This window comes from Pezoporus flaviventris, unplaced genomic scaffold, assembly GCF_033815535.1.
Source record: "Pezoporus flaviventris isolate CSIRO_AGI_PZ_B2104156 unplaced genomic scaffold, CSIRO_AGI_Pfla_v1 ptg000105l, whole genome shotgun sequence".
NCBI lineage: Eukaryota > Metazoa > Chordata > Aves > Psittaciformes > Psittacidae > Pezoporus > Pezoporus flaviventris.
Window position 1 is genome coordinate 293,702 of NW_026892653.1, and position 27,954 is coordinate 321,655.

General features: G+C 50.4%; 1 protein-coding gene across 5 annotated transcripts in view; it reads left to right on the forward strand.

Annotated features, from left to right (window-relative positions):
- Positions 1–27,954, forward strand: part of ANKRD11 (ankyrin repeat domain containing 11) — a 153,611-nt gene that overhangs the window by 121,362 nt on the left and 4,295 nt on the right. For 3 of the 5 annotated variants that reach the window (XM_061477322.1, XM_061477320.1, XM_061477321.1), the window contains 6 exons: positions 5,969–6,061; positions 11,131–11,301; positions 12,390–12,593; positions 14,395–14,537; positions 15,081–15,228; positions 20,329–27,044. In XM_061477322.1, the coding sequence (XP_061333306.1) occupies positions 5,969–6,061; positions 11,131–11,301; positions 12,390–12,593; positions 14,395–14,537; positions 15,081–15,228; positions 20,329–27,044 (7,475 nt within the window). Of the gene's footprint in view, positions 1–5,968; positions 6,062–10,735; positions 10,834–11,130; positions 11,302–12,389; positions 12,594–14,394; positions 14,538–15,080; positions 15,229–20,328; positions 27,045–27,954 lie in introns of all 5 variants that reach the window. The other 2 variants (XM_061477325.1, XM_061477324.1) reach the window with 2 other exon arrangements.

A 27,954-nucleotide genomic window follows, 5' to 3' on the forward strand; every position in this document is an offset into this window, starting at 1 on the left:
AGTTAAGCTGCTGTACACAGGCTCTTGTGTGTGTAAGGGTAGTTTTGCTGGGGTATTCCGCAGCCAAGTGGAACTCAGCTGTGAGGATGTGGGAGCTGAGAGCTAGGAGAGTGCTCTTCTTGCCTGTAGTGGGCTATTTTTTCCCCTCTTCAAATGTTTAAACAATAGTGAATCCTCATCCTGGTTTGTTGCGGTGACTCATTTTCCTTAGCACAGCCTATCTGTTGCCTGTTTTTCTGTCCCTGAATAGCTCTGGCTCAGCTTTGACGTGCGTGCACTCTGTGTGGTGCAAGAAAGCATCTGTCCTGGGTTTGCCTTGCTGTGGAAAGACAGCAAAGCCCACCCTGGCCCGGTGTGGTGTGACAGCCTGTGCTGGGATAGCTGGGATGAGCCCACATGCCTCATGGCCTGTGTTTGCCACCTTGGTGCATAGGTGGCACTGTCCCCTTGCCATCAGGTTGCAAACATTAACCTCCATCTCCTGTGTGCTCAGTACTTACCCTGAGCGCTGGTGCCTTCCATCTCTGGGGTGGCTTTTCCAGCAGCACCCAGGCAGCTGGAGGGCAGTGTGTGTTTGAGGGCAGAGGTTTGTCCCAAACTCATGCTGCAGTGGGGCAGCTCACCCTGCCCTCCTTCCTTCAGCGCTGCTCTTGCAGCCCACTCACAGAGCTAGCTGAGGAGCATGTGCTGCTGGCAGAGTGCTGAGGTGTTCAGAAAGCGAGCAAGTAAGCGATTTCATTCTTGATCTGGTGTTGCTTGCAGCAGCCTGCCCCCAGCCAGCATGCCTTCACTGCGCCCTGATGCTGAGCCAGCTCCCAGCGCCACTCGGGGTTTGTTCCCTTATGGGAGATGGGCTCCGGGAGCCCAGCACTGATGGGGGTGGTTTGGGTGCAGTAGGTTCAGTGCTAAAGCTTTTAAAGTTGTCCCTTTCAGAATGGTTTCTAGAGCAACAATTCTGGCTTTTGGGTTCCTTAAAGTTAACGGAATAAACTGTCTTTAGGAGAAAAAATAGGCGCAAAGCTGTGAGCCTGCAGACCGTGCGTGTTACAGATCCAGTACTGTGGGAGCAGCATCTCTCTGCCTGAGACTTCTCCTCCTTCCTTCTCCTCTCACTCGTGTGGCATCTCCCCACATCTCCAGACGTTGCTGAGAGCCTACGTGCTGCCTGGCAGCTTCCAAATGAGTACATCCAGCTTCTTTCCCAGCAGCTTCTGAGGCTTGGTGCAGCTCCTTGCTTGTGTCCTGGGCTGAAAGCAGGTTAGGCATTTCGTGGTGGTGTTAAGAAGCATCCTGCAGGCCACAGCAGGGAGAAGGGGACCGTGCTGCTGGGAATACACATGCAGGGAGGTGCAGGAGAGGTGTGCTGGGGTGGCTGGCACAGAGATGCTCCTCCTGTATGCTCCTGGGGCACTGGTGCCAGCAGTGCTGAGCCACGGCTGACTCACAGGGCTGACTCAACGGCACCAGACTGCAGCGTGGGGCCGGGTGCTCCCCACCTCCCTGCAGCCCCATGGCTTCACATGAGCAGGTTTCTGACTGGTCCGTGTCATGTACACCCGGTCAGGTAATGCTGCTCGAAGGTCAGCTGTGAAATGCACAGTCTTGGAGCGTAAAAGCCATGATACCCACTCGTCTTGCAGTTTCTTTAGCTGGATGTCACCTGAGTCCCTTGGCTCGAGGTTGAGCTCTAGTTCCCAGACCTTTAGTCATCATCATCATCACCGGGGAGAGTTAGGACTTAATACAAATCTCTGAGCACTGTGAGTTAATTTTGGCCTCTGAGAGCTCTCCCTGGGAGCTGGAATGGTCTGAGCAAGGCTCGGTCACAACTGCAGGTCCACAGCAGTGGAGCAGCTTGGTGCCTGTTACCCCGTTGGGTGCAGAAGGTCTGTCTTGTCTGAGGATTTGCTTGGGAGAAGTAAGGAATACACTGGAGTTTATTTTCCCCTTGCAGGGTTGCTGCTGTATTTTTTTGTGCCTCCAAATCTTCAGGTTCTACTCCTGCTCCTCATCAGGTTTGAGTGAAATCTTGAGGATTGGTTTTGTGTGGGCTTGGTGACAAATCAGTGCATGTAAAAGAGAAGCTTAGTTTAGTCCAGGTCATGTACAAATCCTGCCATTGCCAAATAGCACGCAGGCTTAAATAAACGTACTCTTTAAAGTGGGGCCCTGTAGCCATCCTGTGCTCCTTCTCACAGCTGTGGCCATGCAGAGCTAGTGAAGTGTCTGCTGCTATTGGTCAGTGAGAGCAGCAGATGGGGTACCCAGCCCTCGCCTGGTGCACAACCAAAAACACTTCACTTGTATGAAGTTCCCAAACACAAGAGAAATCCTTATTTTGAAGTGTTTTGTCATGGAGACTTCAATGTCTCTGGCAGCTCTTGAGTTGAGTGTTTTGCAGACCTGAAGTCCCTTGAGGAGGGAACAGGGGGGAGGCAGGAGGGGTTTGAGTGCCTCTGAAAGTGCTGCAGATGGGGATCCATGGTGGGTTAGATGCCCTTTAAATCCCATGGGTGATAACCCGAAAGCTGGAGCCCTCAGGTCCTGCAGTAGTGTTGGGCTGCCTCTTCCTCCATCAGCCCAGCAGCAGCTCATGGCCAAGCAGGAGCCTGGTTCTCCCTGTGCCACCCGAGTGTTGCTGCTTTAGTCCCTGGCTAGGAAGGGAGGGTGATCAGTGTGTGGCTTAGCAGCATTGTGGCTTCAGGTCATGGGATTTCTCAGCATCACTTGATGTTGTTGTTGCCCTAATTGTTTGAGTTGAACCAAATGTCACGCAGGCTGTGCTGGCAGCGATGCTGATGCCGTGCTGGGACCGGCGGAGGTGGGGGACCCGCCGTGGTGCAGGGCACAGAGCAGGAGGAGGCTCCTGCTCTGGAGATGGAGAGCGGCAGCTTCCCGTGCCGACCGAAATAACAACAGCGTCATCTGCATCTGTTGTGGTCTCGTGGCATTTGATGGTCATCTCAGCCTGGGGAGGCGGGGAGAGGTGGCTAGACTGGATTGAGGGGGAATGGAAAACATGGCCTGAGAGGCCTGCAGCTGAAACGTAAAAGTCCTTAAGCTGTTTCTGCCTCTTGCTTTGATGAAAGAAATAAAAGAAATACTGTGCTTCTAAGTTCTTGAATAGTAAAGTTAGGTGTAAGCTGAGAGTAAGAAGCTGGTGGAACTACTTCATGTCCCCAGCCCTTCTGCCTCCCCCAACCCCTTGCTCTCTCTTGCTACTCCTCCCAGCTATCCATAATGCTCTGCTGGTGTTTTGGGGGGTGTTGGTGACACCCCAGTCATGTCCGTCCATCCAGCTTCCCTCTGACATGAGATGTCCTGGCAGCTTCCTTGCTCCCACCCCGAGGTCCCTTCCCAGCCAGACAGCAGGTTTGTGAGGTTTGTGTTGCAGTTCCCCCCTATATAATGATATATTTCTTTAGCAAGCGGCCATAAACCCCAGAGATGCCCTTGTCCCTCTGCAGAACACCTGAGCACTGGCCTTGAGGCCCCGCTTTGGCACAGAATGGTTTTGCTTTGGGGGGAAGAAGGGAGAGACAAAACCCCAGCCAGCCCTGTGAGCTGGTAAGTGCATGCACACCTCTCCCTGGCTGTAGGGGACTGTCCAGGGCTGATCCCAAGGGCTTGTATACTGCGGGGGAACCAGGGTTAGCGTGAGGATGGTCAACAGAAGCTGGCCTGCAAGCTGAAAACTCATACTGCTTCGCTAATGCTTCCTTCATGCTAATCCCCTGAGTGTGTTACGTGACGCTAATTGCTAGGTTAGAAAACGCCTGATGAATCAGATGACCCAAACCCTGCTCCTCTCCCGGAGCTGGCTCTTGGGTTGCCTGATGCCTGAGAGGGGCTTGAGTGCCCCTGCCTGGGAACGGGCTCGTTAGTCACAAGTTGGGAGGCTGGCGAGGGAATCCGTGAGAAGCAAATTGCTGGCTTATTAAAAAATGCATCTGCCTCCGAAACTCTTATTTGTGCGCGTTTTCCGTCGCTGGCTGCGCTCGGCTGTGTGCAGCTGGAGGGCTCTAATGGGCTCTGCTGCATTGGGTCTTTCTTTGGTTGTATAATTTCAGTCCTTTTACTAAAATAGTCAAGAAACTGTTCTCACCTAGCAACCAGGGAGAGAGTGAATGTCAGAGCTTCTCCGTTTCTAGCTGGGCTCCATAATGCCAGTACAGTGTGGATAGACTGGCAAACACCAGCCTTCAGATCACCCTTAGAAACTCCCCGTGTGCATCAGCCATCTGGGAAGTGCTGTGTGGAAAAAGCAGGTCGTTTTATGATGGGAGCTGCCATAAATCTCCCTCCTCCCCCCTTCGTCACCTCCTTAACATGCAGAGTGAGAGGTTGCAGTGTGCTGTGTCTCTGTGAACCAAAAATCTATCAATGATGGCTTTTTGCTTCATACAAGAGCTTTTATCAGCTCTGTCTGCAGAATGTCCTGCCCCCGGCTCCCAGGAGGGGAGGAATGTCAGGAGCCTTCATCCCCATCCACCCTCCTTCATCTCCCTCTGTTTTGTGGGGAATGAAAAGGTTTGGGCCTGAAAACTGGGGTCTCGGAATTATTCATGTTTAACGTGGAGATTTGTTTCTGGTATAAGCCCCTTGGTTCCTCTTGCAGCAGTTTGTTAGCCAGTGGCTGCTCTGGTGAGAAGACACGTTTACATGCATAGATGGTATTGTCTATCCTGCAAATGGAGGGAGCATGCCTGTATTTGGATCACACAGCATTGAACCTCTCTAACAGAATGATGCTTTTAAAGGTACTGCAAACACTGGGGTCCAGTCTGTGGGTTGTCTGTCCCCAGGCTGATGGGGCTCAGTCCCACACAGAGTGACCTGATGTGGTTATAAATGGGCTCATTCCCCTTGCTGACACCTCTGCTCCGCTTCTGAGTGTTGGAGCCGATGTCTTCACCTTCCTTTCAGCTTAGCTGTGCAGGATCAGGCTCTGGCTCTGGTCCCTCTCCATCCGTCAAATTAGAAAGCAGCTCACTGCTGTATAGGAGAGGCTCGGGTGCCTTCCTTGCCATTCTGTGGAAGCAGACCCTGCTATAGCTTTTCCTCTCATTTTCCTCTTTGGTTTCCTTTTTGGCACTGCTTTCACTTGGCTGATGAGCCAGACATCATCTCCCATCTGTGCCCCCCAGCCTGTGTGTATTGCAGGCTCTGCAGCATGTCCGTGCCCTCCTGGTGCAGAGCCTCCCCTGGTCCTCGGGTGCAGCTCTCCAGCCCCAGTGCCGCCTTCCTCTGCTTTTCGGTGGTCTCCATGCAGCCATGCCATCCCCATTCCCCCCTCTTACTCACTGCCTTGTTTTTATCCTGTTCTCTCCACTGCCCTTCTCTTATCTGCCCATGCCATTGTGCTGTTTCCACTGCTCCCATTTCACACCACTGCCATGTTCCTGCAGCGCTGAAGCCTTCCACTCAGCACCATCCTGTACGCTTGTCCTTAAAAGCCTCTTGACGTGGTTGTATCGTATGCTACAAACCTTTTGGCTCATGATCAGCCTTGTTCAGCACGCGCTGGTCCATGTCTGCAGATGCCCTGCGAGCTCCAGGCTGCCGTGTTCAGGTTAAACCTGCTTTTCTCCTGGTTTGAGCTGACATGCTCCAAAATGTTTTATGCCCTACAACTTCTGCAGTAAAAATGAGTCACTCTTACGCATGCTAGGCTGGGGATGGGGAAAACAGAGGCTTGTGCAGTCTCTCGGGGGTGCAATGCAGTCTCTGTTGCTGTCTGTGCCGGTCTAATTTATTCTCATTGATCTTTTGTTTGTGTGCTTGCTCGGCAAATAAACTGTTTTAAATCCCCACTCACCGGCAAGCCAACAGCCAGCTTCTCTGTGCAACGCTGAGATGTTCAGCGTGAGCTGGTTGGTTTGGAAACGGTATTTTTCCTCGGGGTACCACCTTACATGCGTGCGTTGTCATGTTGGAACAGCTTAAACAGATGCTTTTTGCATTACAGGGTACAATGTGCTCGTGGGGAGCGAGGAGCCGAGCGGCTCAGCCACAGCTCAGGGTTGGAGCTCCCATTCCCACAACCTGCCAGCATCTCACAGTGCCTGTTCGAGGCAGATTTTCCGTCACCACCCTTTCCTCTGTCCTTCCCTGCCTCTCTCCTCTCTCCCATTTTGGCTTGGGCCTGCTAGAGCCAGCCCAACAGCCCTGAACGCCTCTGTGCCCTGGGACCTCTGCAGAGCTGCTGATGGGCTTCCAGCAGCTCTGGATTTAGTGCCCATTGCAGCAGCACGAGTTGCATGACCTGCACTCTAATTTGGGCACAAGAACCACCTGCGGGGCTAATGCCCAAACCTCTTTGTCCTGTGAACCTGCTGCTGTCCTGCCTTTCACAAGCCTCCCAGGTTCAGTGTGATGAAAGGAAGGAGCAGCAGCTCCCGGCTGTGCTGGGCAGCCACAGCTCTGCTCAGATCCTGCTTTTCCCCTTTAAGCCTGTGCATGCGGTTCCTGCCAGCGTCAGCGTGAGGGAAGAGCCAAGCAGGATCCCCAAATTAAACCACCACAGTGCCAGGCTGAGGCTTTGCTCTGGAGGTTTGCAGAGGGCTGAAGCAAGCAGCAGAAGAGCTACTTTAAAAACAGCTGAGTGGAGATGCACAGGGCATCGCTGGGCTGCTGTCATCTTCCTTCCCATTGGGATCAGTGTGCCCAGTCCAGCCACCATCTCTGGAGATGGGCAGTGAGATAATTCCTCGTCTGCACACCCCCTTGTGCCTCTGGTTTTTGTGCTTACACACAGGGACTGGCATGCATACAGCTTGCTGGAGGGGTTTTAGTGTAAAATAACCTTTATTCCTGATTGCTGAGGCATTTTTTTACCTATTGCGAGTGTTCCTGTTAATTTGTTCCACGTTGCTGCAAGGTGTTCTAAGAGAAACATTTAAGAGGAGAAGGAGCAGCACGCAGGAGCCAGTGGCACCTGAAGCATTGAGCAGAGACCTTTCTGCAGGTGCCCTTTAAAATCTGCTGAAAATCAGATTCTGAGTAAAGTCTTCTGAATTGAAATAAAACACGTTTGCAGCCCCATGGCCCCAGAACCAGAGGGAGGAATCCGTCTCCTGCTGGGCAGGAGGAGACACTGAGGTGTGAAGCACCTTGGTCACGCAGGACTAGATGTGATCCTGTGCAGCACCGGGTGATGCCGCTTTCACACAGGGAAACACACACAATCCCGAGTCCTTGGCTGCCTCACCATAGCCAGGGGGAGCTGGTCACTTCCCATTTATTTATATCTTGTTGATCACCTGGTTTTTAATGTTAAATATTCTCTGGAGGAGGATGTTCTGTGACTGCAGGATTAATAGAAGTTTAAGGGGGTTTCGAGTGAACTCAGTAATCAATTCTTGCAAATCACAGGCTCATGCTGACAGCCTGCAGCAGCCCAGTAATAGTAAAATGAAAACATTCCCGTTCTAACTGTGGCTCCCTCCACACATGCAGGGCAGCCCTCTCTCTACCACATACAACCCTTGTGCATTGCCCTTACTTCAAAGCCCCTTCCTGTTGGCACTGGCCAAAGTGTGATCCCCCTTCAGCATCCTTGGGTTCCGTGACAAGGCAGGATGCAACCAGGAGCTGCGTGTTGAGCTGAGCAGAGGTGTGTGGATAAGCTGGGCCTGGCTGAGCAGCATTTAACAAGCAGGAGCTCTGGAGCCTAGCGAGGAGCAGCCTGTGCAGATGAGGTATCGCTGTGCTCGGGTGGGTATGCCTGGCTGGACTGGCTGCTGGGCTCCTGGAACTGCCTGGGCTCAGTTGTTTTCTTACCGTAAGCACATCGAGTTTGATTTTATTTTAAACCATTAAAAAACTATCCACTTTCCCGTGATCTGATTTCATCTTACAGCTCTGTTATAGCTGCCAGGGTGACCGAAATGTGGCTTTGGAGAAGCAGACCAGGGTTCTCATTCAATGCACAGATGTGTTTCCAGGGCTTGTGCTTGAAGAAGGGTGACCTGTGCTGTCTGGTTAGAGAAATTGCCTGGTATGGAGTTACCATTTCTTAAACATACAGGATCCCAGGTGCAGGGGGCAATGGAAATCATCTGCTCTGGGCCAGATCTTTGCAGTGGGAGAGCAGGAGAGGGCAGCAGAGGGTGGCACTTTGGTGCCTGGGGCAGGGTAAAGGGTTTTGGATCTGCCTGTTAAATGGTGACCAAGGGAGTGCAGGAGATGCAAGTGGCATGAGTCGAGCTGGAGCAGTGGAGATGGCCCCACACTTTGCTGCCCTCAAATGCCAGAGACTTTTACTCCACTGGCAGTTTGAATGAGGAAGCCTGTGCTTCAGTACAAAGTCCACTGAGTGAGTTCAGACCCATCTATCACAGTTTCTCCTGACCTGCTGGACTTTGTGTGGAGGCAAAGCAGGCTCTGTCCTGCCAGTGGCCATGTGCCAGAGAACACAATGGATGTCTCAAAACAACAGATAATACCAGATAAGCAGAGCTGGGCTGGAGGGTGCAGGATTTGACTTTCCCAGGCTGCCAGACCCTGCCTTGGCACAGGGCTCGTGGTAGGGAAGAGAATGGATGCAGCTAATCCATAAAGCTTGCATCTGTGTGATCCACTGCATATCCTCTTGGAGGTCTGCATCTTCCCACACACATTTGACTACCAGTTTCAGGGTGCTGGGTGGTTACATGGTGGGGTTTCCTCTCCCTGGCTGCTGGGAGTCACAGCCCGGTTTCTTGAGGAGCATTATCAGACATTTGCTTGTTGACAGACCTATGTGTATTATCCCTCTAAGGCTTTCTAGGGTTTTCAGAATATCTTGAAATAATCAGCATGTTTAGAGTCTAACATTTGAGTAGAAGAGATCCCATGCCTATCCTGCCTCGCTAGAAGACTCGGTGTACCATATCAGCAGTGTAATCAGCCCATGTGAAAGTGCTCCAGGTCACAGTGTTCCTCTTTGAGGAGAGCAGGTACTTGCAGGCTTGCTGTGATAATAACCTCTCAATGCCTCTGTCTCCTGGCAGCATCGTGGTGAGTGCCCATCCCTGCTGGGGCTGACAATAAAGGTTCCTTCCCTGTGAGGGTGCTGAGGCACTGGCACAGGGTGCCCAGAGAAGCTGTGGCTGCCCCATCCCTGGCAGTGTTCAAGGCCAGGTTGGACCCAGGGGCTTGGAGCAAGCTGCTCCAGTGGAAGGGGTCCCTGCCTGTGGCAGGGATTGGAACTGGATGAGCTTTAGGGTCCCTTCCAACACAAACCAGTCTGTGACTCTGTGAGCCAGTGGCTGGTGGCTGTGCAAAACTCATTTTCAGTAAAAAGATGTTTACTTCGTGCTTCAAAGTCACAGGCAGGATTTGTTCTGTTGAAAAGCACAGGTGGTCAGTTGGAGGACAGAGTCTCTATTTATTTCCCTGTTTAGTAGGGTTGAACAGCTTGTCTCTGCAGTCTTCATTACATCAAGGATGCAGTGAGGTGTTTTACTGCTCAGGTTTCTTGAACAGCATCAAGCCATCCTTGACTCAAACTGGTGTTTGAGCGTGTGATGTGAGGACAAGCTGCCATTCACCTGGGTTTGATAACTGCTGTAGCTGTGGCTGCTCAGAATGTTGGTACCAGCCCTGCAGTCAGGTGGCTCTAAACAAACCGTATCAGTGCTCAGAAATAGACATGATCAAAGTTGGATTTTCCACTTACATGCACCGTATCTTCCTTATGCTTCTTTGTGGGTTTAGGACAGTTGCCTAGTAGGAGGGATGCAGCTTGGCTGCTGACAAGGAATTGCCATGCTGCTCTGCAGATAATTCTGTCTCTTGCTTGGCTGGCTTCTTGAAAGAAAACTTAACTTTTCTTTCTTGAAGTGGTACCTTGAAACTTTGCTGAATGCATCGCTTCCTCAGGACTCACAACCTGGAGAGGGGCTTTGGACAAGGGCCTGTAGGGACAGGCCAAGGGGAATGGCTTTAACCTGCCCGAGGGGAGACTGAGATGAGCTCTTAGGCAGAAGCTCTTCCCTGTGAGGGTTGTGATTCTATGGCTGTGGCATGGCTGTGGCTCTGTGGACCTGCTGGAGAGGAGGATGAAGCAGAACTTATGCTTTCACCAGACAGCATCAACAAAGAAAACAAACAAACCAGAAGCACAGAGGAAGGGCTGCTGACTCTCCTTGAATGGGAAAGGGATCAATACTTGCACAAAGACAGGAAAATACTCAAGACAAGGCTGTATTAGTACCAGACTTCTCACTGATGTTGGATGCCTGAGCTGGGCATGGGGAGGGATGCAGCAAGTTGCACAGTGCAGGGTCCACTTCTCACCAGCTTGCAGCAGGCTGCTGCTGCGTGGCTCCTGAGAGCAAAGCTGGAGGTGCAGGGTGAAGCTGGGGTTTGTCTCATCCCTGTGCATATGGCATTCCAGCAGCAAATTCCAGCTCCAGAGGAGGCCACGCACAGCCCATCGGTGGGAGCTGCCTTTGTAGCTGGGTGATTTAGGAGGCTGAGGGTCAGGCTGGGATTTGGGGGATGACAAGCCAGGCACAGGAGTTTCTTCCTGCCCTCCTTTTTGGCATTTTCTTAAGAGGCATGCAGGAATATATATGGCTAAGAAGTCATCTGCCTGACCTGCAGGTGTGTGCTCTGCACTGGGGAGGAGAGGACCAGCCTGGTGCTCCCAGGGGCAGTGCACCCGTTTGATGATAACGAAGGGATGAGATGGTAACATTTCCAAGCTGTCAGCCTGTGTCTTGCTAGCACTTTTTGTTGAGGCTTTTAGGTGCCTCCAGTTCAGTCCACGTTGTGGTGGTGCAAGACTGCATACACTCCTCAAAGCACCATGGCATGAAATGGAGGCTCCTAGAAGCAAGATGGAAGGTACAGACCACAAAGGACCTGCTTCCCCCCTCTTGTACTGTTCTTTGATGGTGGGGGGAGAAATAGTAGAAGCCTATACTGGGAGACACTGTCAGAAGAGCTGGTGGGCAGCAGGAGCAGTGTGTGTCCCAGCTGCCCTGGGTGCTGGTGCTCCCACTGCAGGGATGCATACTTCACCACAGGCTTTTCCATTTGTGAGGTACAGAATTGGATTGAAGAGCTGTTAGCACCGCTCAGAAGCAAACATGGCTTTGAGTTCCAGCAGCATTCACAGCTTGTGTTTCTGTGTCTCCACAGAAAAGCAGGGTCCCGAGCGGAAGAGGATTAAAAAGGAACCCGCCACCAGAAAGCCTGGCTTGCTCTTCGGAATGGGCCTTTCGGGGATACGGGCAGGATATCCACTGTCCGAGCGCCAGCAAGTTGCTCTCCTTATGCAGATGACAGCAGAAGAGTCTGCAAACAGCCCAGGTAAGGTCCAGAGGGTGGGTTTGCTCAGTGTGGTTAAGGGAGCTCCTTGAAGGCAGCAGGGATGAGCTGTAACCCCCTGGCAGCTCATCCCTGAGGATGCTCCATGAGGTCTCCCTGCTCACAGTGCCAAAGGTGAGATGCGGCAGTGGGGCAGCAGGCACTGCTGTAGGCTCACATGTGGCTGCTGCTGCCCTTCCTCCTTCTAGCATAAGGCAGTAGCAGACGTCCTGTGGGCCAAATCCAGGCCACCACTGAGCCTGCCCTGGCTGCTTCACTGCAGCTTCGGTTCCGCGGCAGCTCCTTCGTGCTAGACCTTCACGTTTTCCACTGGCTCTGGGGCTAACTCAGTAAAGGAACATTGTGAATAATGTTAGAATATCTTCCTCTGTGGGTTTTTTTAAGGTTTCTTCCTGTGGAGAGGGATAGGATGTGTAACCACTGCAACTGTAACGTGAGATGTGGAGCATCTGGAACGTGTTTACCATGGATTTTGTATTTTAGTCATTTTTATCTGCTTCATACATGACCCCCCGGGGTTTTTAGAGGCACTGTGCTGTCTGTATGAGCACATCTGCACCCTACACACAGATGTTGCAGCTCTAGCCACGTATTTTGTTTCTTCTTAACACGGATCTAGCTGCTTATGTTGCTGTTATTTGGGGTGAGGAAAAGGGGAGGCAGAAAAGCTTCGTAGTCTTCAGAGCATTCAGATGTTCTCTCAGGAAATGTGCAGCCTCCTCCCAGAGCTGTCAGACCTCATGTATTACAGGCAGCTTCCCTTAGGAAATGAGGTTTTAGGGTAAGGAGCTGCATTATCTGCTTCCAAATCCTGGGATTGCCTACAGTCTTTGCAAGGACTGCAGTTCTCTCCAGTGGACTTTGGCAGCCTGCAATTAATATCTGCATTATGCATACACAGGCTTTCCTCTGTCTTCACAGCGACTTCAGAGGTGCAGTTGCCTCTCATGCCTTATGGTGAGCGTTTTAGGGAGAGGCAAGGTGAAACGCGTTGCAAGAGCTCCCTCTAAGGGATTTTTAGGCTTCCTTTGAGTTGTGGTTCTTCACTCTTGTTTCTTTTCTCCGTGCAGTTGACACAACACCAAAGCATCCCTCTCAGTCTACAGTTTGTCAGAAGGGAACTCCTAACTCTGCCTCCAAAACCAAAGATAAAGTAAATAAGAGAAACGAGCGAGGAGAGACTCGGCTGCATCGAGCTGCCATCCGAGGAGATGCCCGGCGCATCAAGGAGCTCATAATCGAGGGTGCAGATGTCAATGTGAAAGACTTCGCAGGTAACCAGCCTGCTGGCAGCACTGCAGGGAACCTGTCAGCACTGGCAGCTGAACCTTTTCCCAGCCTGGTTGACTGTTCTACCTCTAAGAACGTCTCCCACTAGAGAAAGAAGTTTCTTTATAATGTGGGTTTGTGACTTGTAAATAGGGGCTTAACCAAAAATTGTTTGTCCTTTGGGGAGGAAAAAAATCTTGCAGTCGTCTAAAAACAAAACAACAAAACCCTACGTCAAGTCTGTCAAAGTAATAAATCCCTGAAAAGCATCAGTTCCCTTGTTGTAGTCTGGGAGCTGAATTCCCAGGCTATGCTATTGGTCTGAACATGGTCCTGCTCAGGGCAGTGATGCTGTGCTGGGCTAGATCCATAGCCATCTCTGGGGCTGCTGCAGCTACACACTGTTATACTGTGACAAGGACCCTCTTCTCCATTTTCTTGTGTCCTTCCAAGAGGGTGTATTCTTGGAAGTCTGGAGGGGAATTCACAAAGGGAAGTGGGCTGGTTTAGCTCTTTTTTTACTTAAAATACAAGAAGTCATGTGCACAAAAATACTGACAAGAGTGGGTTTGTAAAGTCATTGCTCCAGGGTTGAGTGGCTGATGCCTACAGCTTTTTGGGGTTGTTTTTAAGTACCAAATATTGGGGTCAGGCTCCCAGCTGCACCAGCCCAGTGTCTTGAGTTAGAGGAGACATTGACCATCCTGACGCTCAGGAGCCTCACCACCTCCTTCTCCTCCTCAGTGGGGCCACCAAGCTCCTGCTTCTGGTGTTCGGAATGGGGAAGGGAGTCTGGGATGGGAACAGCCCCAAGTCCTATGGTGAGAAGGCAGCCATGAGGTGGCGAGCAGTGCTGTTGGTGCACACCCGTGCCAGTGATGGGGCTGAATTAGCCCTTCTTCCAGCACATCCCAGAGCTTCACTTTGCTCTTTGCTGTTCTCTTTGCACGATTTTGGAGCTATAAATAAATCTGCATGTTCCTCTGCCTGTATGATTAATACCAGTGCTAGGCTGAAGTATCAGTTGTGATTAATTCTGGTCACAGGTGCTCCTTCTTAATGCTCCAAGTGAAGTTAATGGAACGAGCTCCCACGATGCTATCAGCAAAACACCGAAGGAACCAAGCACATTTGCTGGGAAACTTCAGAACCATTTCTGCTTAAAAATAGTCTGTTTGAACATGATAAAATATTTCATTCCGTGTTCCTTGGAGGTTTGTTTGAGAACCTGAGCCACTGTTACTGTGGAGGCATGCTGTTTGGTTTCTCGCCGAGGCAGGGGCCTGTTTTGCAGCTGCAATGGCTGCTTGCTTTGGAGAGTACACAGAAAATATTTGTGAGATCTGTGTAGGGAAGCCATGTCTGTATCTCAGGGCTCATCCTGATATGGGCAGCAGTGTTTTGCCCTTATGGAGGAGCTGGAAGAGGAAAGGATTTGAGGCCTTGGTGATGGCTTTCACCCAGCATCAGTAATTCTCCTTATTTCCTACATAAACCTTTGCCTTTTCATTTCCCGGGGCTGTGTCCGTTCTGATAGATTATCTAACTATCTAGATTTGTGTAGCACATTTCATGACCAGAGGGAAAAGCAGGATTGATTCAGCTACCACCTGGCTGGAGTAACAAAGGCAGAGCTACAGGTTTCTTCGTGCTGTGCCATGGGGAGCCAGGCAAACAAGCCCATCACGTTGGCCATCAGAGGAACAGACCCCTTGACACATTCACACCCGCAGCGTGAGATTTTCACCACCCCTAACTTTCTCCATGAAGCTGATGTCCATGTTCTGAGTGTCCCTTTGCTTGCAGGCTGGACAGCATTGCACGAGGCTTGCAACCGGGGTTATTATGATGTTGCAAAGCAGTTGCTTGCTGCGGGCGCTGAAGTCAACACAAAGGGGTTGGATGATGACACCCCACTGCACGATGCAGCCAACAACGGGCACTTCAAGGTTGGTTTTTGCTGGACTCCGTAGCTCTGTTTTTAATAACTTTTTTTCTAACTCATGCCTTAAGCAGCTGACTGTGCAAAATCAGAGATTCTGTTTATTTTAAGTGTTCAAGGCCAGTTGGACAGTTTTTTGAGCCACCTGGTCTAGTGGGAGATGTCCTTGTCTGTGGCAGGGGAGTTGGAACTAGGTGATCTCTAAGGTCCCTTCCAACTTAAAATATTCTAGGATTCTGTGATTTTATTATCATTTGCTGCTGATAGTAGTGGACAGGAATTTCCCTGCCCTAGTGCTGGTTTTGTGTTTTACTTTTGCTGTTCCTCTATTTCAGGGGATAAAATGTCATGTTCTTTTCCCTTCTTTCCTCTCAAGTTGGTTCATGTTGCTGTTTTTTGTCTTTATTACTGAAGACTGTTTGTACCTTAAGGCATGTTCTGACAACAGACTGCTTGAGGACATCCCCCTTTTAGTTCTGTACGAAAGTTGTACAAAAAGCCTGGAATCAAAATGTCATGAGTGACTTCAAGTCTCAATTTCTGTTTTCAGGTGGTGAAATTGTTGTTACATTATGGAGGGAATCCTCATCAAAGCAACAGGAAGGGCGAGACACCTTTAAAAGTAGCCAATTCTCCCACCATGGTGAATCTGCTCTTGGGAAAGACCACATACCCCTCTAGCGAAGAGAGCTCGACAGGTGAGATTGACTTTTATGTGAACATAGGAGTGATGGTTGTGGCCTGCAGCTGTCTGTTAATACAGAGACCTTAAGAGGACAGTGAAGTTAGACTCATGTCAGAATACCTGCACGCTGCTGCCACGGTCAGGAGTCCATCTGTAGCTGTAACCCAAATTCAGACAACATAACCACCCGCTTTAGCTCCGGGAGCTCTAGCTGTTTGCCCTGGAAGCCTACGTTGAGATGACTTGCCTGGTACAATCGAGATGTAGGATTGGAAGCCAATTGCAGGTAAATGGATGTCTTACCTTTACAATATGGGAACTAGTCATAGAATCGTAGACTCATAGAATGGTTAGGGTTGGAAAGGACCTTAAGATCATCCAGTTCCAACCCCTCTGCCATGGGCAGGGACACCTCACACTAAACCATGGCACCCAAGGCTCTGTCCAACCTGGCCTTGAACACTGCCAGGGATGGAGCATTCACAACCTCCCTGGGCAACCCATTCCAGTGCCTCACCACCCTAACAGGAAAGAACCTCCTCCTTACATCCAATCTAAACTTCCCCTGTTTAAGTTTTAACCCGTTACCCCTTGTCCTGTCACTACAGTCCCTAATGAAGAGTCCCTCTCCAGCATCCCTACAGGCCCCCTTCAGATACTGGAAGGCTGCTATGAGGTCTCCACGCAGCCTCCTCTTCTCCAGGCTGAACAGCCCCAACTTTCTCAGCCTATCTTCATACAGGAGGTGCTCCAGTCCCTGATCATCCTCGTGGCCTCATCTGGACTTGTTCCAACAGTTCCATGTCCTTTTTATGTTGAGGACACCAGAACTGCACACAATGCTCCAGGTGAGGTCTCACGAGAGCAGAGTAGAGGGGCAGGATCACCTCCTTCGACCTGCTGGTCACGCTCCTTTTGATGCAGCCCAGGATACGGTTGCTTTCTGGGCTGCAAGTGCACACTGAAGCCGGCTCATGTTCATTTTCTCATCGACCCAACACCCCCAAGTCCTTCTCCACAGGGCTGCTCTGAATCTCTTCTCTGCCCAACCTGTAGCTGTGCCTGGGATTGCTCCCACCCAGGTGTAGGACCTTGCACTTGGCATGGTTAAACTTCATGAGGTTGGCATCAGCCCACCTCACAAGCGTGTCAAGGTCCCTCTGGATGGCATTCCTTCCCTCCAGCGTATCAACCCAACCACACAGCTCGGTGTCATCGGCAAACTTGCTGAGGGCACACTCAATCCCACTGTCCATGTCAGCAATGAAGATGTTGAACAAGACCGGTCCCAGCCCCGATCCCTGAGGGACCCCACTCGTTACTGGTCTCCAGCCGGACACTGAGCCATTGACCACAACTCTTTGTGTGCGGCCATCCAGCCAGTTCTTTATCCACCGAGTGCTCCATCCATCAAATTGATGTCTCTCCAATTTAGAGACAAGGATGTCGTGTGGGACAGTGTCGAACGCTTTGCACAAGTCCAGGTAGATGACATCAACTGCTCTACCCTGTCCATCAGTTCCGTAGCCCCATCATAGAAGGCCACCAAATTGGTCAGGCAGGATTTCCCCTTAGTGAAGCCATGCTGGCTGTCACCAAGCACCTTGTTGATTTTCCTGTGCCTTAGCATGCCTTCCAGGAGAATCTGCTCCAAGATTTTACCAGGCACAGAGGTGAGACTGACTGCTCTGTAATTCCCCGGGTCATCCATTTTCCCCTTCTGGAAAATGGGGGTTATATTTCCCTTCTTCCAGTCATTGGGAACTTCACCTGACTGCCATGATCTTTCAACTACAATGGACAGTGGCTCAGCAAATTCATTTGCCAGCTCCTTCAGGACCCGCGGGTGGATTTCATCAGGACCCATGGACTTGCACACGTTCAGGTTCTCAAGATGGTCTCGAACCAGATCCTCTCCTACAGGGGGCACAAGGTCTTTGTTCTCACAGTCCCTGTGTCTGCCTTCCAAGACTTGGGGGGTGCAGTCAGAGCCTTTGCCAGTGAAGACCGAGGCAAAGAAGTCATTCAGAGCCTCAGCCTTCTCCAAATCCAGGGCAGCCAGTTCTCCCGATAGCTTCCAGAGGGAGCCTATGTTGTCCCTAGTCTGTCTTTACTCACAATGTACCTATAGAATCCCTTCCTGTTATCCTTAATATCCCTAGTCAGGTTTAATTCTAACTGGGCCTTAGCTTTCCTGACCTGGTCCCTAGCTTCCCGGACAACACCCCTGTACTCTTCCCAGGTTGCCTGTTCCTGCTTCCACCTTTTATAAGCCTCTTTTTTCCCCCTAAGCTTCCTCAGCAGGTCCTTATCCATCCAAGGAGGTCTCTTGGCCCTCCTGCTGCACTTCCTTCTAGTTGGGACGCAACACTCCTGAGCTTGGAGCAGGTGATCCTTGAGTATCATCCAACAGTCTTGGGCCCCCCTGCCCTCTAGGGCTGTATCCCATGGAACCTTACTGAGCAGGTTCCTGAAAAGGCCAAAGTCTGCTCTCTTGAAGTCCAGGGCAGTGAGCTTGCTGCACACTCTTCTCACTGTCCTGAGGATCTCAGATTGGACCATCTCGTGATCGCTGCATCCAAGGCTGCCCTGGAGAGTCACATTTCCAACGAGCCCTTCCCTGTTGGTGAGCACGAGGTCAAGCATGGCACCTCTCCTTGTTGGCTCCTCTGTTACTTGCAGAAGGAAGTTGTCTTCCACACAATCGAGGAACCTCCTGGATTGCTTGTGCCAGGCCGTACCATCCCTCCAACAGATGTCAGGGTGGTTGAAGTCCCCCGTGAGAACTAGAGCCTGTGAGCGTGAGGCTGTTGCTGTCTGTCTATAAAGTGCTTCGTCCACAGGTTCCTCTTGGTCAGGCAGTCTGTAACAGATCCCCACAGTAATGTCTCCCATCGCTGTTCTCCCTTTAACCCTGACCCACAAACTCTCTGTGGACTGCTCACCTCTCCCCAGACAGAGTTCCATACTCTCCAGCCTGTCCCCAACATCAAGGGCAACTCCCCCTCCCCACCTGCCAGGCCTGTCTTTCCTAAAGAGCCTGTAACCTTCCATTCCAACACTTTAGTCATAGGAGCCATCCCACCATGTTTCTGTGATGCCCATTATATCATACCCCCGTAGACATGCACTCATCTCTAATTCCTCTTGTTTGTTCCCCATGCTGTGGGTGTTTGTATGGAGGCATCTGAGCCGAGCTCCAACTGAAGCCGGCTCATTGGCTGGAGCGGCTGGGATATCTCTACATTGCCCCGAGCATTTATTATAGGTGCTGGCAGCTGACTGGGAGTGCCGGGATGGAATGATGCCCCCCTCCCCAACACACCTAGTTTAAAGCATCCTTGACCAGCCTGGCAAGACTCCTACCAAAACTGCTGCGTGACCCTCCACCAGCCCCCAGTAGACCTGGCCTCCCAGATTGAGTCCCGTGTTCTAAATACCCAAACCCTTGACTGTGGCAACACCCTTCTAACCATTTATTAACCTGCCCAATCCTCCTGGCCTTTTTAAGGTCCTCCCGTGTGTCCTGGAGAATTGATGAAAAGACAGTCTGAGTTCCAGAGCCCCTAAGCACCTCTCCCAGGGCTCTGTAGTCCTTCTTCATGTTCCCCGGGCTACTGCTGTCTGTATCCCTAGCACCCACATGGATCACCAGAAGTGGGTAATAGTCCGTGGGACTTACTAGAGCAGGCAGCCTCTCTGCCACATCCCTGATCCGTGCCCCTGGTAGACAACACACCTCCCTTGAGACTGGGTCAGGCCGGCAGATGGGTGCCTCTGTGCCTTTCAAAGCAGAGTCCCCTACCACTACGACCCGCCGCTTTTTCCTGGCAGCACCAGTAGAGATCTTCTTTACCAGTGCACCAGCCGGCTGTTCTGTTCATGGTGCGAGGGTGTTTGCAAAGCGGTTCTGCGTGGGGACAACAGATTTAGGAGGAAGCCCCTTGCTTTTAATTGTCCTTTTCCTCCCTTTTTTGTTGTTTTTTTTTTGTCACTAATTCCCAGCTTCCTGGGTTAACAGCCTCCTACTTTCCTGCATAAGCTGCAGTGGATGCTTTAGGCCCCTGCACAGGTTGGGCCAGGAGCAAGCATTCCTGCTTCCTCTCAGCTTCCCTGACATCTTTCAGCCCATTAACAGCATCCCGCAGCTCAGCCCCTGCTGCAGGAGGACCTCCACCAGGGAGCACCGAGAGCAGCCCTGCCCGTTGTGCACCCTCCCCTCACCAGACCAGTGCAGGCACTCTCTGCACCCTGAGCTCTGCACTGCAGCCTCCCCTCTCATCGGCTCTGTCTGGGTGCCTACGCTGGCCACCACCGGGGCAGCCAGAGCAGAGCTCCCACACCGGGCCCTGCTCATACGGCGAGTGCTCACCATCCTGCTCACCTGCCTGCACAAACTGCCATACCCCACTCCTGATCGTTCCCACTCCCCAGGGTGGTTTTTTACTCAGTCAGGGCTGGTGCTGTCCCTCCTGTCATCGCCCCCTCTGAGTCCATGCTTGCGTCAGCTGAGGACTCGAGGCTCTCGCCGCTCTGAGTTGAGGCTTCTGGACACTGAGCTTCACCCTGCTCAGGTGTTGAAGGCGTCCTCTCTCGAGCTGCTCAGCTCAGCAGTTGACCGCAGTCCAGCTTGTGTGTAGAGAGGAGGAGGTTTGCATGCTCGTTGTGTGTCCCCATCCCTCCCCGTTTGGAGGGCACAGCTCTCCATACCAGTGCTCCCAGGCTACCCCTCAGCAGAGCCCCCTGCTACAGCCTGTCCCACGAATGGAGAACACTGCAGGTTTTAATCCATGCTAATTAAAGTTTCCAGTCTCATGGGAAGTCTTGACCTATGGTTTGTGCAGTCATAACCCTGTTAACAGGTTCTTCTCTTGATACACCCAGGATGTTGTTTTGAGGAGCAGCCTGTGCAGGTTCAAGACTGGATAGCTATCCCTTTCTAAAAGATCTCCCAACCCAACATTTCGAGCTATCAGCTGCAAACTTAGCAAAGGCTGGGTAAGGCAGAAGGGTGGCAGGGGTGTTTACAGGGGTCACATATACAGCAGACTGATCATGTTGCCTCCCCAAAGCCCCTCGCAGCCCTTAACACATTGTTCTTCTCTGTCTGCAGAGACCTCAGAAGAGGAGGATGCCCCTTCCTTCGCTCCCTCCAGCTCTGTTGATGGCAATAACACAGACTCAGAGTTTGAGAAGGGTTTGAAGCACAAGCCCAAGGCCCAGGAGCCCCCCAAAACCATCACCCCAGTGAAAGATGAGTATGAATTTGATGAGGATGATGAGCAGGACCGGGTCCCGCCTGTTGATGACAAACATCTGCTGAAAAAGGATTACAGAAAAGAGACTAAAGCAAACAGTTTCATTTCCATACCCAAAATGGAAGTGAAAACTTATACTAAAAATAACACAATTACACCAAAGAAAGCTGCCCACCGCATCCTGTCGGACAGCTCGGATGAGGAGGAGACCAGTGTTGCTGTGGGGACAGGGGAGAAGCTGCGACTTTCGAGCCACTCGATACTGCCCAGCAGCAAGATTCGAGAGCCCGCCAGCACAAAGCCGCAGAAGGAGAAAAGCAAAGTAAAAAAGAAGCGGAAGAAAGAGACAAAAAACAAAGAGGTTCGGTTTGGCAAAAAAAATGACAAGTTTTGTTCCTCTGAATCAGAGAGTGAAAATGTGGAGAGTGAGGAGGATGATAGAGACTCTCTTCAGAGCTCTAGCTGTGTAAAGGACTCCAGGCTAGTGCTAAAGGAATCCTCCTTGTTTAACTCTCTGTCTGCCTCATCGACCTCTTCTCATGGGAGTTTAGCATCCCAGAAACATAATGCTAACCTTACAGAACAGCACTCCAAGCACTGGAGGACGGACAATTGGAAAACCATATCTTCTCCAGCTTGGTCAGATGTCAGTTCCTTATCGGACTCCACCAGGACGAGACTGACGAGCGAGTCAGACTACTCGTCCGAGGACTCGAGCTTAGAGTCGCTAAAGCCAGTCAGGAAGAAAACAGAGCACAGAAAGAAAAACACCACACACAACACTGTTTCTGAGAAAAAGAATTCATTCCATAGCAATGTGGATGGAGCAATTCCAAAGCTGGACAAAGAGGGGAAGGTTGTTAAAAAGCATAAAACAAAACACAAACATAAAAACAAGGAGAAGGGGCAGTGTCCCATCAGCCAAGACATTAAAATAATCAAAACCTTTTCTTTTGAATTTGAGGACTCTAAACAAAAGCCTGAGAAAGGCTTGATAGTGGAGACAGAAAATCCAGTCGAAAACAAACTAAAGGTGTTAAAGCATGAGCGAGAGCACAGTAAGAAGGAGGAAAAGCTCCCCAAAGGTAAAGCCGAAGAGAAGGAATGGTTGTTTAAAGATGAGACTGGAAAATCCTTGAAAGAGGAGAAATCATTAAGAAAAGTCAAAGATGGTAGTAAAGACATGAGCAAATCCTTCAGAGAAGGATTAAGTAAATCAGAAAAAGAGAAACCTGTAAAAGAGAAGTCTCCCAAGGAGGAGAAGCCAAGACTACACAAAGAGGAGAGAAAGAAAAAATCAAAGGACAAGCAGTCAAAATCTGAAAAGAAGAATGAGCTGAAGGAAGAGAAGGTTTCTAAACTAGAGAAAGAAAAAGCTTTCAAGGAAGAGAAAGAGAAATGCAAAAAAGACAAACTTTACAGGGATGAGTCTGGGTTTGATGAGTTTAATAACAAAACCCAGTTTCCTGAAAGCGAGGACACAAAGTTCAGCCTTTCAGATGATCAGCAAGAGAGGTGGTTTTCAGACTTGTCTTCTGACTCATCCTTCGACTTCAAAGGTGAAGATAGCTGGGATTCTCCAGTAACAGATTTCAGGGAGATTAAAAATGACACCGTGGCAAAACTAATCATAGAACCTGTAAAAGAGGAAACTAAAGACAAGAAAAAGGAAAATAAAATGAAAGAGAAGAAAGAATACAACGAGAAACGTAATGAAAAGGACACTTTCTTAAAGAAGAAAGAAAGGGAGTACTTGGACAAAAGCTCCGAGAAGAAAAAGGACCAAACAGACAGACACAAAGTTCCTCCTAGTTATTTGCCTGAAAAGGATAAAAAGAGGAAGGATTCTGTGGAGAATGTCAAGGAGAGGAAAGAAAAAGATGCAGGTGAAACCACCAAAGACAGAAAAGATTCCTCTGATGGCTCTAAAGATAGAAAAGACACCAAAACGAAGCAGGAGGAGCCCTATCGAGATGACTTTAAAGAATATGGCTGTGAAACATTTTTCAAGGATAAGCCTGACCCTGAATTCAGTGGTAAGCCTCTGGAGAGCTGGGAGAGACACCATTCTGGGAAGGAAAAGGAGAAGAAAGATGCTCCTGATAAAGAAAAAAAAGAAAAGGCGAAGCCAGAAAAATACAAGGAAAAGTCCAAAGAAGGCGACAAGGAGAAAATTGAAAAAGTTGCTCCTGAGAAAGTCCTGAAAGACAAAGAACTTGACAAGAGTTTCAAAGAGAAAAAAGAGACTAAAGAGAAGTACAAAGACCCGCACAGCAAAGACAAAGAAAGGAAGAGTTCTTTTGACCAGGTTAAAGACAAGAAAGATAAAAACTTCTCCGCAGATCGAGAGGACTTCTCCGAGAAAAAGGATGAGAAGAAAGGCAAGGAGAAAAGCTGGTACAGCATTGCAGACATCTTCACAGATGAAAGCGAAGACGAGAGGGATGAGTACAGCTTGAGTGGGTTCAAAGCTGGCGACTCTGCTGGGAGCGACATGCATCGTCTGGATAGTCTGCAGGAGAAGGAGGACAGTGCAGCTGCTGAGAAGGAGCTGTACCCTGAGAAGCACCGCAAGTACTCCTCCGACAGGCAGCACTCAGGAGAGAAGCAGAAGGATAAGGACTCCAAGGAGAAGAAAAAGGACAAAGGGACATCAGAAGGGGGGAAAGAGAAGAAGGAGAAGAGTTCCTCTGAAAAACACAAGGAGAAGAAAGATAAAGACTCTACCGAAAAGTACAAGGACAGGAAAGACAGAACGTCCATAGATTCCACTCAAGAGAAGAAAACCAAGCAAAAGCTCCCAGAAAAGGTTGAAAAGAAACATGCCAATGATGACAAGGTGAAAAGCAAGCATAAGGAGAAGCCAGATAAAGAGCACTCCAAAGAGAAGAAATCTTCGAAAGGAGGGGAGTCAGAGAAGAGCCTGCTGGAGAAATTGGAGGAGGAGGCTCTGAACGACTATAGAGATGACTCCAATGACAAAATCAGTGAGATCTCTTCTGACAGCTTCACAGATAGAGGGCAGGATCCAGGACTGACCAGCCTCTTTGAGTCTTCTAACCTCTCTCTTACCGATGCCACTGAAGAAAAGTTTAAGGACTCTCTCCCTTTAACCTGCTTGCAGGACAAACTCAAGGAGAAGGAGAGACACAGACATTCCTCATCTTCGTCAAAGAAGAGTCATGAGAAAGAAAAAACAAAGAAGACAGAGAAAAAGGAAAAAACAGAAGAATTCAAAGACTCCATCAGCAGAAAGGATTCCACTCATTATGAAAAAGATTTCTCTGTGGATGGGGAGGCTTTTAGCACTTCCTACAATGTGAAGACAGAGGCTGATGAGGAACCAGAGAAAAGCATTGATTACTTATTTTCTGAAAAGAAAGATAAAAATGATTCTGAAAGAGAGCTGTCAAAGAAGGCGGAAAAAGACAAGAGTTACGGCTCCAGCACCATCAGCACAGCTAAAGAGAAGAAGAAGCGAGATAAACACAAGGAAAAATGGAAGGAGGAAAAGGAAAAACATAGAGACAAACATGCAGATGGTTTCTTCAAACATCACAAAGAGGATCCAAAGTCAACGCTTAAGGACAGTCCGCAAGTTACCGCCTTTAAAGATAAATCGAAGGAGGACAACCTCAAATTCGGCGAAACCAAACTGAAGGAAAAGCTCAAGGACAACCAAGAGAAAGACAAATCGGAGTCAATAAAAATAAGCAACGGGAATGAAAAAATAACCCTTTCCAAAGACACCGGAAAGAAAGAAGCCAGGCCAAGGGAGAAGCTTCTGGGAGACGGTGATTTGATGATGACCAGCTTTGAAAGGATGCTGAGCCAGAAAGACCTGGAAATCGAGGAGCGCCACAAAAGGCACAAAGAGAGAATGAAGCAGATGGAGAAAATGAGGCACAGGTCTGGAGACCCCAAATTAAAGGACAAACTTAAAAGCTCAGAAGATGCACGCAAGAGGAGTCTGGATCTGGCAACGAAGAAGCCGTTAACGCTGGATACTCAACTCAAGGACAAGAAGCTGAAAGAGCTGGGTCCACTGACACCTATGCTGTCACCAGAAAACAAACCCCAGCCTGCTGTTGGGACAGACTCTAAGGACTGGATAACGGGTCCTCAGCTGAAGGAGATCCTCCCAGCATCTCCCAGGCCTGATCAGAACCGGCCGACGGGAGTTCCAACCCCAGCATCCGTCGTCTCGTGTCCAAGCTACGAGGAGGTGATGCAGACACCTAGGACTCCTTCGTGCAGCAACGAAGACTACACAGACCTGATGTTTGAATGTGCAGACTCCCAGCACTCACTACCCATATCCACCATGTCCATGAACGCCTGTTCTCCATCCTTCTTCGACAGATACGCCAACGTTTCCAGTGTGCTCCCTGAGAACGCCGGTCAGACCCCATCTCGGACCATACCCTCCACAAACCTTTATCGTTCCATCTCAGTTGATATCAGAAGGGCACCTGAAGAAGAATTCAGTGTCGGAGATAAATTTTTCAGGCAGCAAAGTGTTCCAGCAACGTCAAATTATGACTCTCCAGTGCCACACTTAATGGAGGAGAAAGTTCCCCTTCCTTCTGTCCCTGCTGAGAAGTTCCAGTGTTTATCTCCTGGGTATTACTCACCAGATTATGGGGTTTCATCACCCAAAGTGGAAGCTCTGCACTGCGCACCAGGAGCTGTCAGCGGAGTTTCCCAGTCGCCTGAAAGTGTCTTTTCTGGTTTACAAGCAAAATCCTCCCCTTCCCACAGAGATGAATTGCTGGCTCCTTCAGTAGAAAGTGCTCTTCCCCCCGACCTCGGCATGCCCTTGGATACCACCGAAGAGCAGCAAGCTACAGCTTCCATTATGCCACCAGAATCTACTTACTTACCATCAATCGAAGAAAACCATTTTAGTTCAGGTATGCCGGAACAGAACAACATAGACTGGGATAACCCTCAGTCCAGGAGCACTGACCCTGGCATTCCTCCCAGCCTGATGGGTAACCCAGCAGAGCACTCGGTCAGCTGGTCCATGGGCTCAGAGCTTCTGATGAAATCTCCCCAGAGGTTCTCTGAGTCCCCTAAAGCACCACTCTGTTCCCTAGAGCCAATTCATCCTGCACCAGTAGCCTTCATTCCCACAGATACTTCCTACCCCGTTTCTCCCATATCTTACCCTCTGTCAGTGTCTGAACCAAGGCTTGATGAAGTCAAGCAGAATGCTGAGGAAGCAGTTCCAGGAGAAACAGTGAAAGCTGAAGGGCAAGCTCCATACATGTCCCCTACCAGGTTAGACACGTTCTTCAATAACTGCAAGCCTATTCCAGAAGCAGCACCTGAGATACCTCCAGAGCCCCCTCGTGTGCCAGCAGAACCTCAGGCAGAAGTTGGTAGCGCACAAGAAAGCAAGTATTTGGATAACAATAAAGCTGCGCCTGCAAGCACAGAGGGGGCAGTAACGTGGCCTGATCCCTTCACCAATACAGATGACTTGGACCTCGGCCCCTTCTCGCTACCAGAACTGCCTCTCCAACCTAAGGATGCAGAGACAGAGGCGACCAAGGCAGAAGCGGCAGAGGAAAGCGCAGCAGCAGGTTCAGAAGCAAGCGCTGGGGTCATCAAAGCGAGCGCATCCACAGTAGCATCCGGTGAGTCGGAGGAGGCACCAGCCAGGCAGGCAACTGCTGCCCTGCCCACAGAGACAGAGCCAAAAGCAGGGGATCAGAAACCAGAAGTAGCTGCAAAAGAAGCCACCTCAGAAGCGCAGAATGTAGCCCAGGAAAAGGGAGCTGAGAACTCGGAAGCACAGGTTTCAAAGCAGACCCCATCTGAATCTGCTAAGGCAGAGAGCAAAGAGGCGGAGGCTGCACGTGAAGACAAGTCATCTTCTGGTGGTGTGGCAGAGAGCAGCTCCCAGAGCTGTCCCCAGCCCGCGGCCACCACTGAGGGCAGTGTCCCACAGGAGGGTGCTGCGGCACGCAGTGCAAGCCAGGCCCCCTCCTCGCAGGCAGAAGCGCCTCCGAGCAATGCTAAAACAGAAACCGTGGAACCAGTGCAGAAACCAGTAGCAGAAGCTCCCAAACCACCGAAAATAGAAGAGATTCCTCAGCGGATTACCAGGAACCGGGCTCAGATGCTCGCCAACCAAAACAAGCAGAACGCCGCTGCTGCTGAGAAGGAATTTCCTCCTGTTTCTGCGCCCGTCACACGTGCCAAGAGCCGCGTTACAGAGGACGATGATTCCCAGGCTCAGCACCCGCGCAAGCGCCGCTTCCAGCGCTCCAACCAGCAGCTGCAGCAGCAGATCAACACGTCCACCCAGCAGACAAGGGAGATGATACAGCAAACACTGGCAGCTATTGTAGATGCTATAAAACTGGATGACATCGAGCCTTACCACAGCGACAGGTCTAACCCCTACTTCGAGTACCTCCAGATCAGGAAAAAGATTGAAGAGAAGCGGAAAATCCTCTGCTATATTACTCCCCAAGCTCCGCAATGCTACGCCGAGTATGTCACCTACACGGGCTCCTACCTGTTGGATGGCAAGCCTCTAAGCAAGCTCCATATTCCAGTGGTGAGTCACCTTCTCTCTTCAAACCACACCACCAGGGATTGTTCCCTTCCTGCTACAAGCCAGATTGTCCCCTGCACACCATGAGCGCCCTTTCAGTGCCAGTAGTACCAGGCCATGGTGTTAGCCTACTTTTAGAACATGCCCATGATGACAAATCAAAGCCTCGGTAAGTAGACGGCTGCGTGATAAATGCATCCTCTGAGATGCTGTGTTTTTGCAGAGGAGACCTTGGGCTGTGCTTAGGAACTTGAGATTTGTTCAGACTTTAGAGCAGGTTTGTACTAATCCACTGGATTTGAGGCTGGAAGGCAAAACTGCTTTTCCAAGCAGTATAATAATCAGATCATGAACCTAGATCACGAACTAGTGGGAAAGAGATGGCTTTTAACTCCTGCCTTTGTTTTCCCAAGCTCTGATATTTGACTTGCCAATAGCACTCACTCCTTGGCAGTGGGATCTCAGTTTCACTGCTGCGCTGCATGAATGGGCTTGCTAATACAGGTGCATCAATAAACAGTGTTGCAGGAAGTAAGTCCAGGATCCAGCCTGGAGGAGGAGGTCAACATGACCAGCTAAGTCAGGCTTCTTTGCCTGCTGCAGGCAGCTGGAATGTCCTGGTCTGTGGGGATTTCTGTGCAGGTGGCCCGTATTGTTTTCATGAGTTAATACTTGCTTTGTCTGCCCCAGCACCACAGTGGTTGCAGCCTGTGTTCAGATCCGCTTGTCCCTTCCTAGCCTAACCCAGAGCCCCCTGCTCCCCTGTTCTGCAGTTGGGCTGTGCTTGTGAAGCACCTTGCTCCCCAGGAGGGTGCAGGACACATCAGGACCCAGGCACCCTTCCCACCAGTGCGCAGATTGGGCGCCTCCTGGCAGTATTTCTGCAGCAGTGTCATCCCCTTCATCAGACACG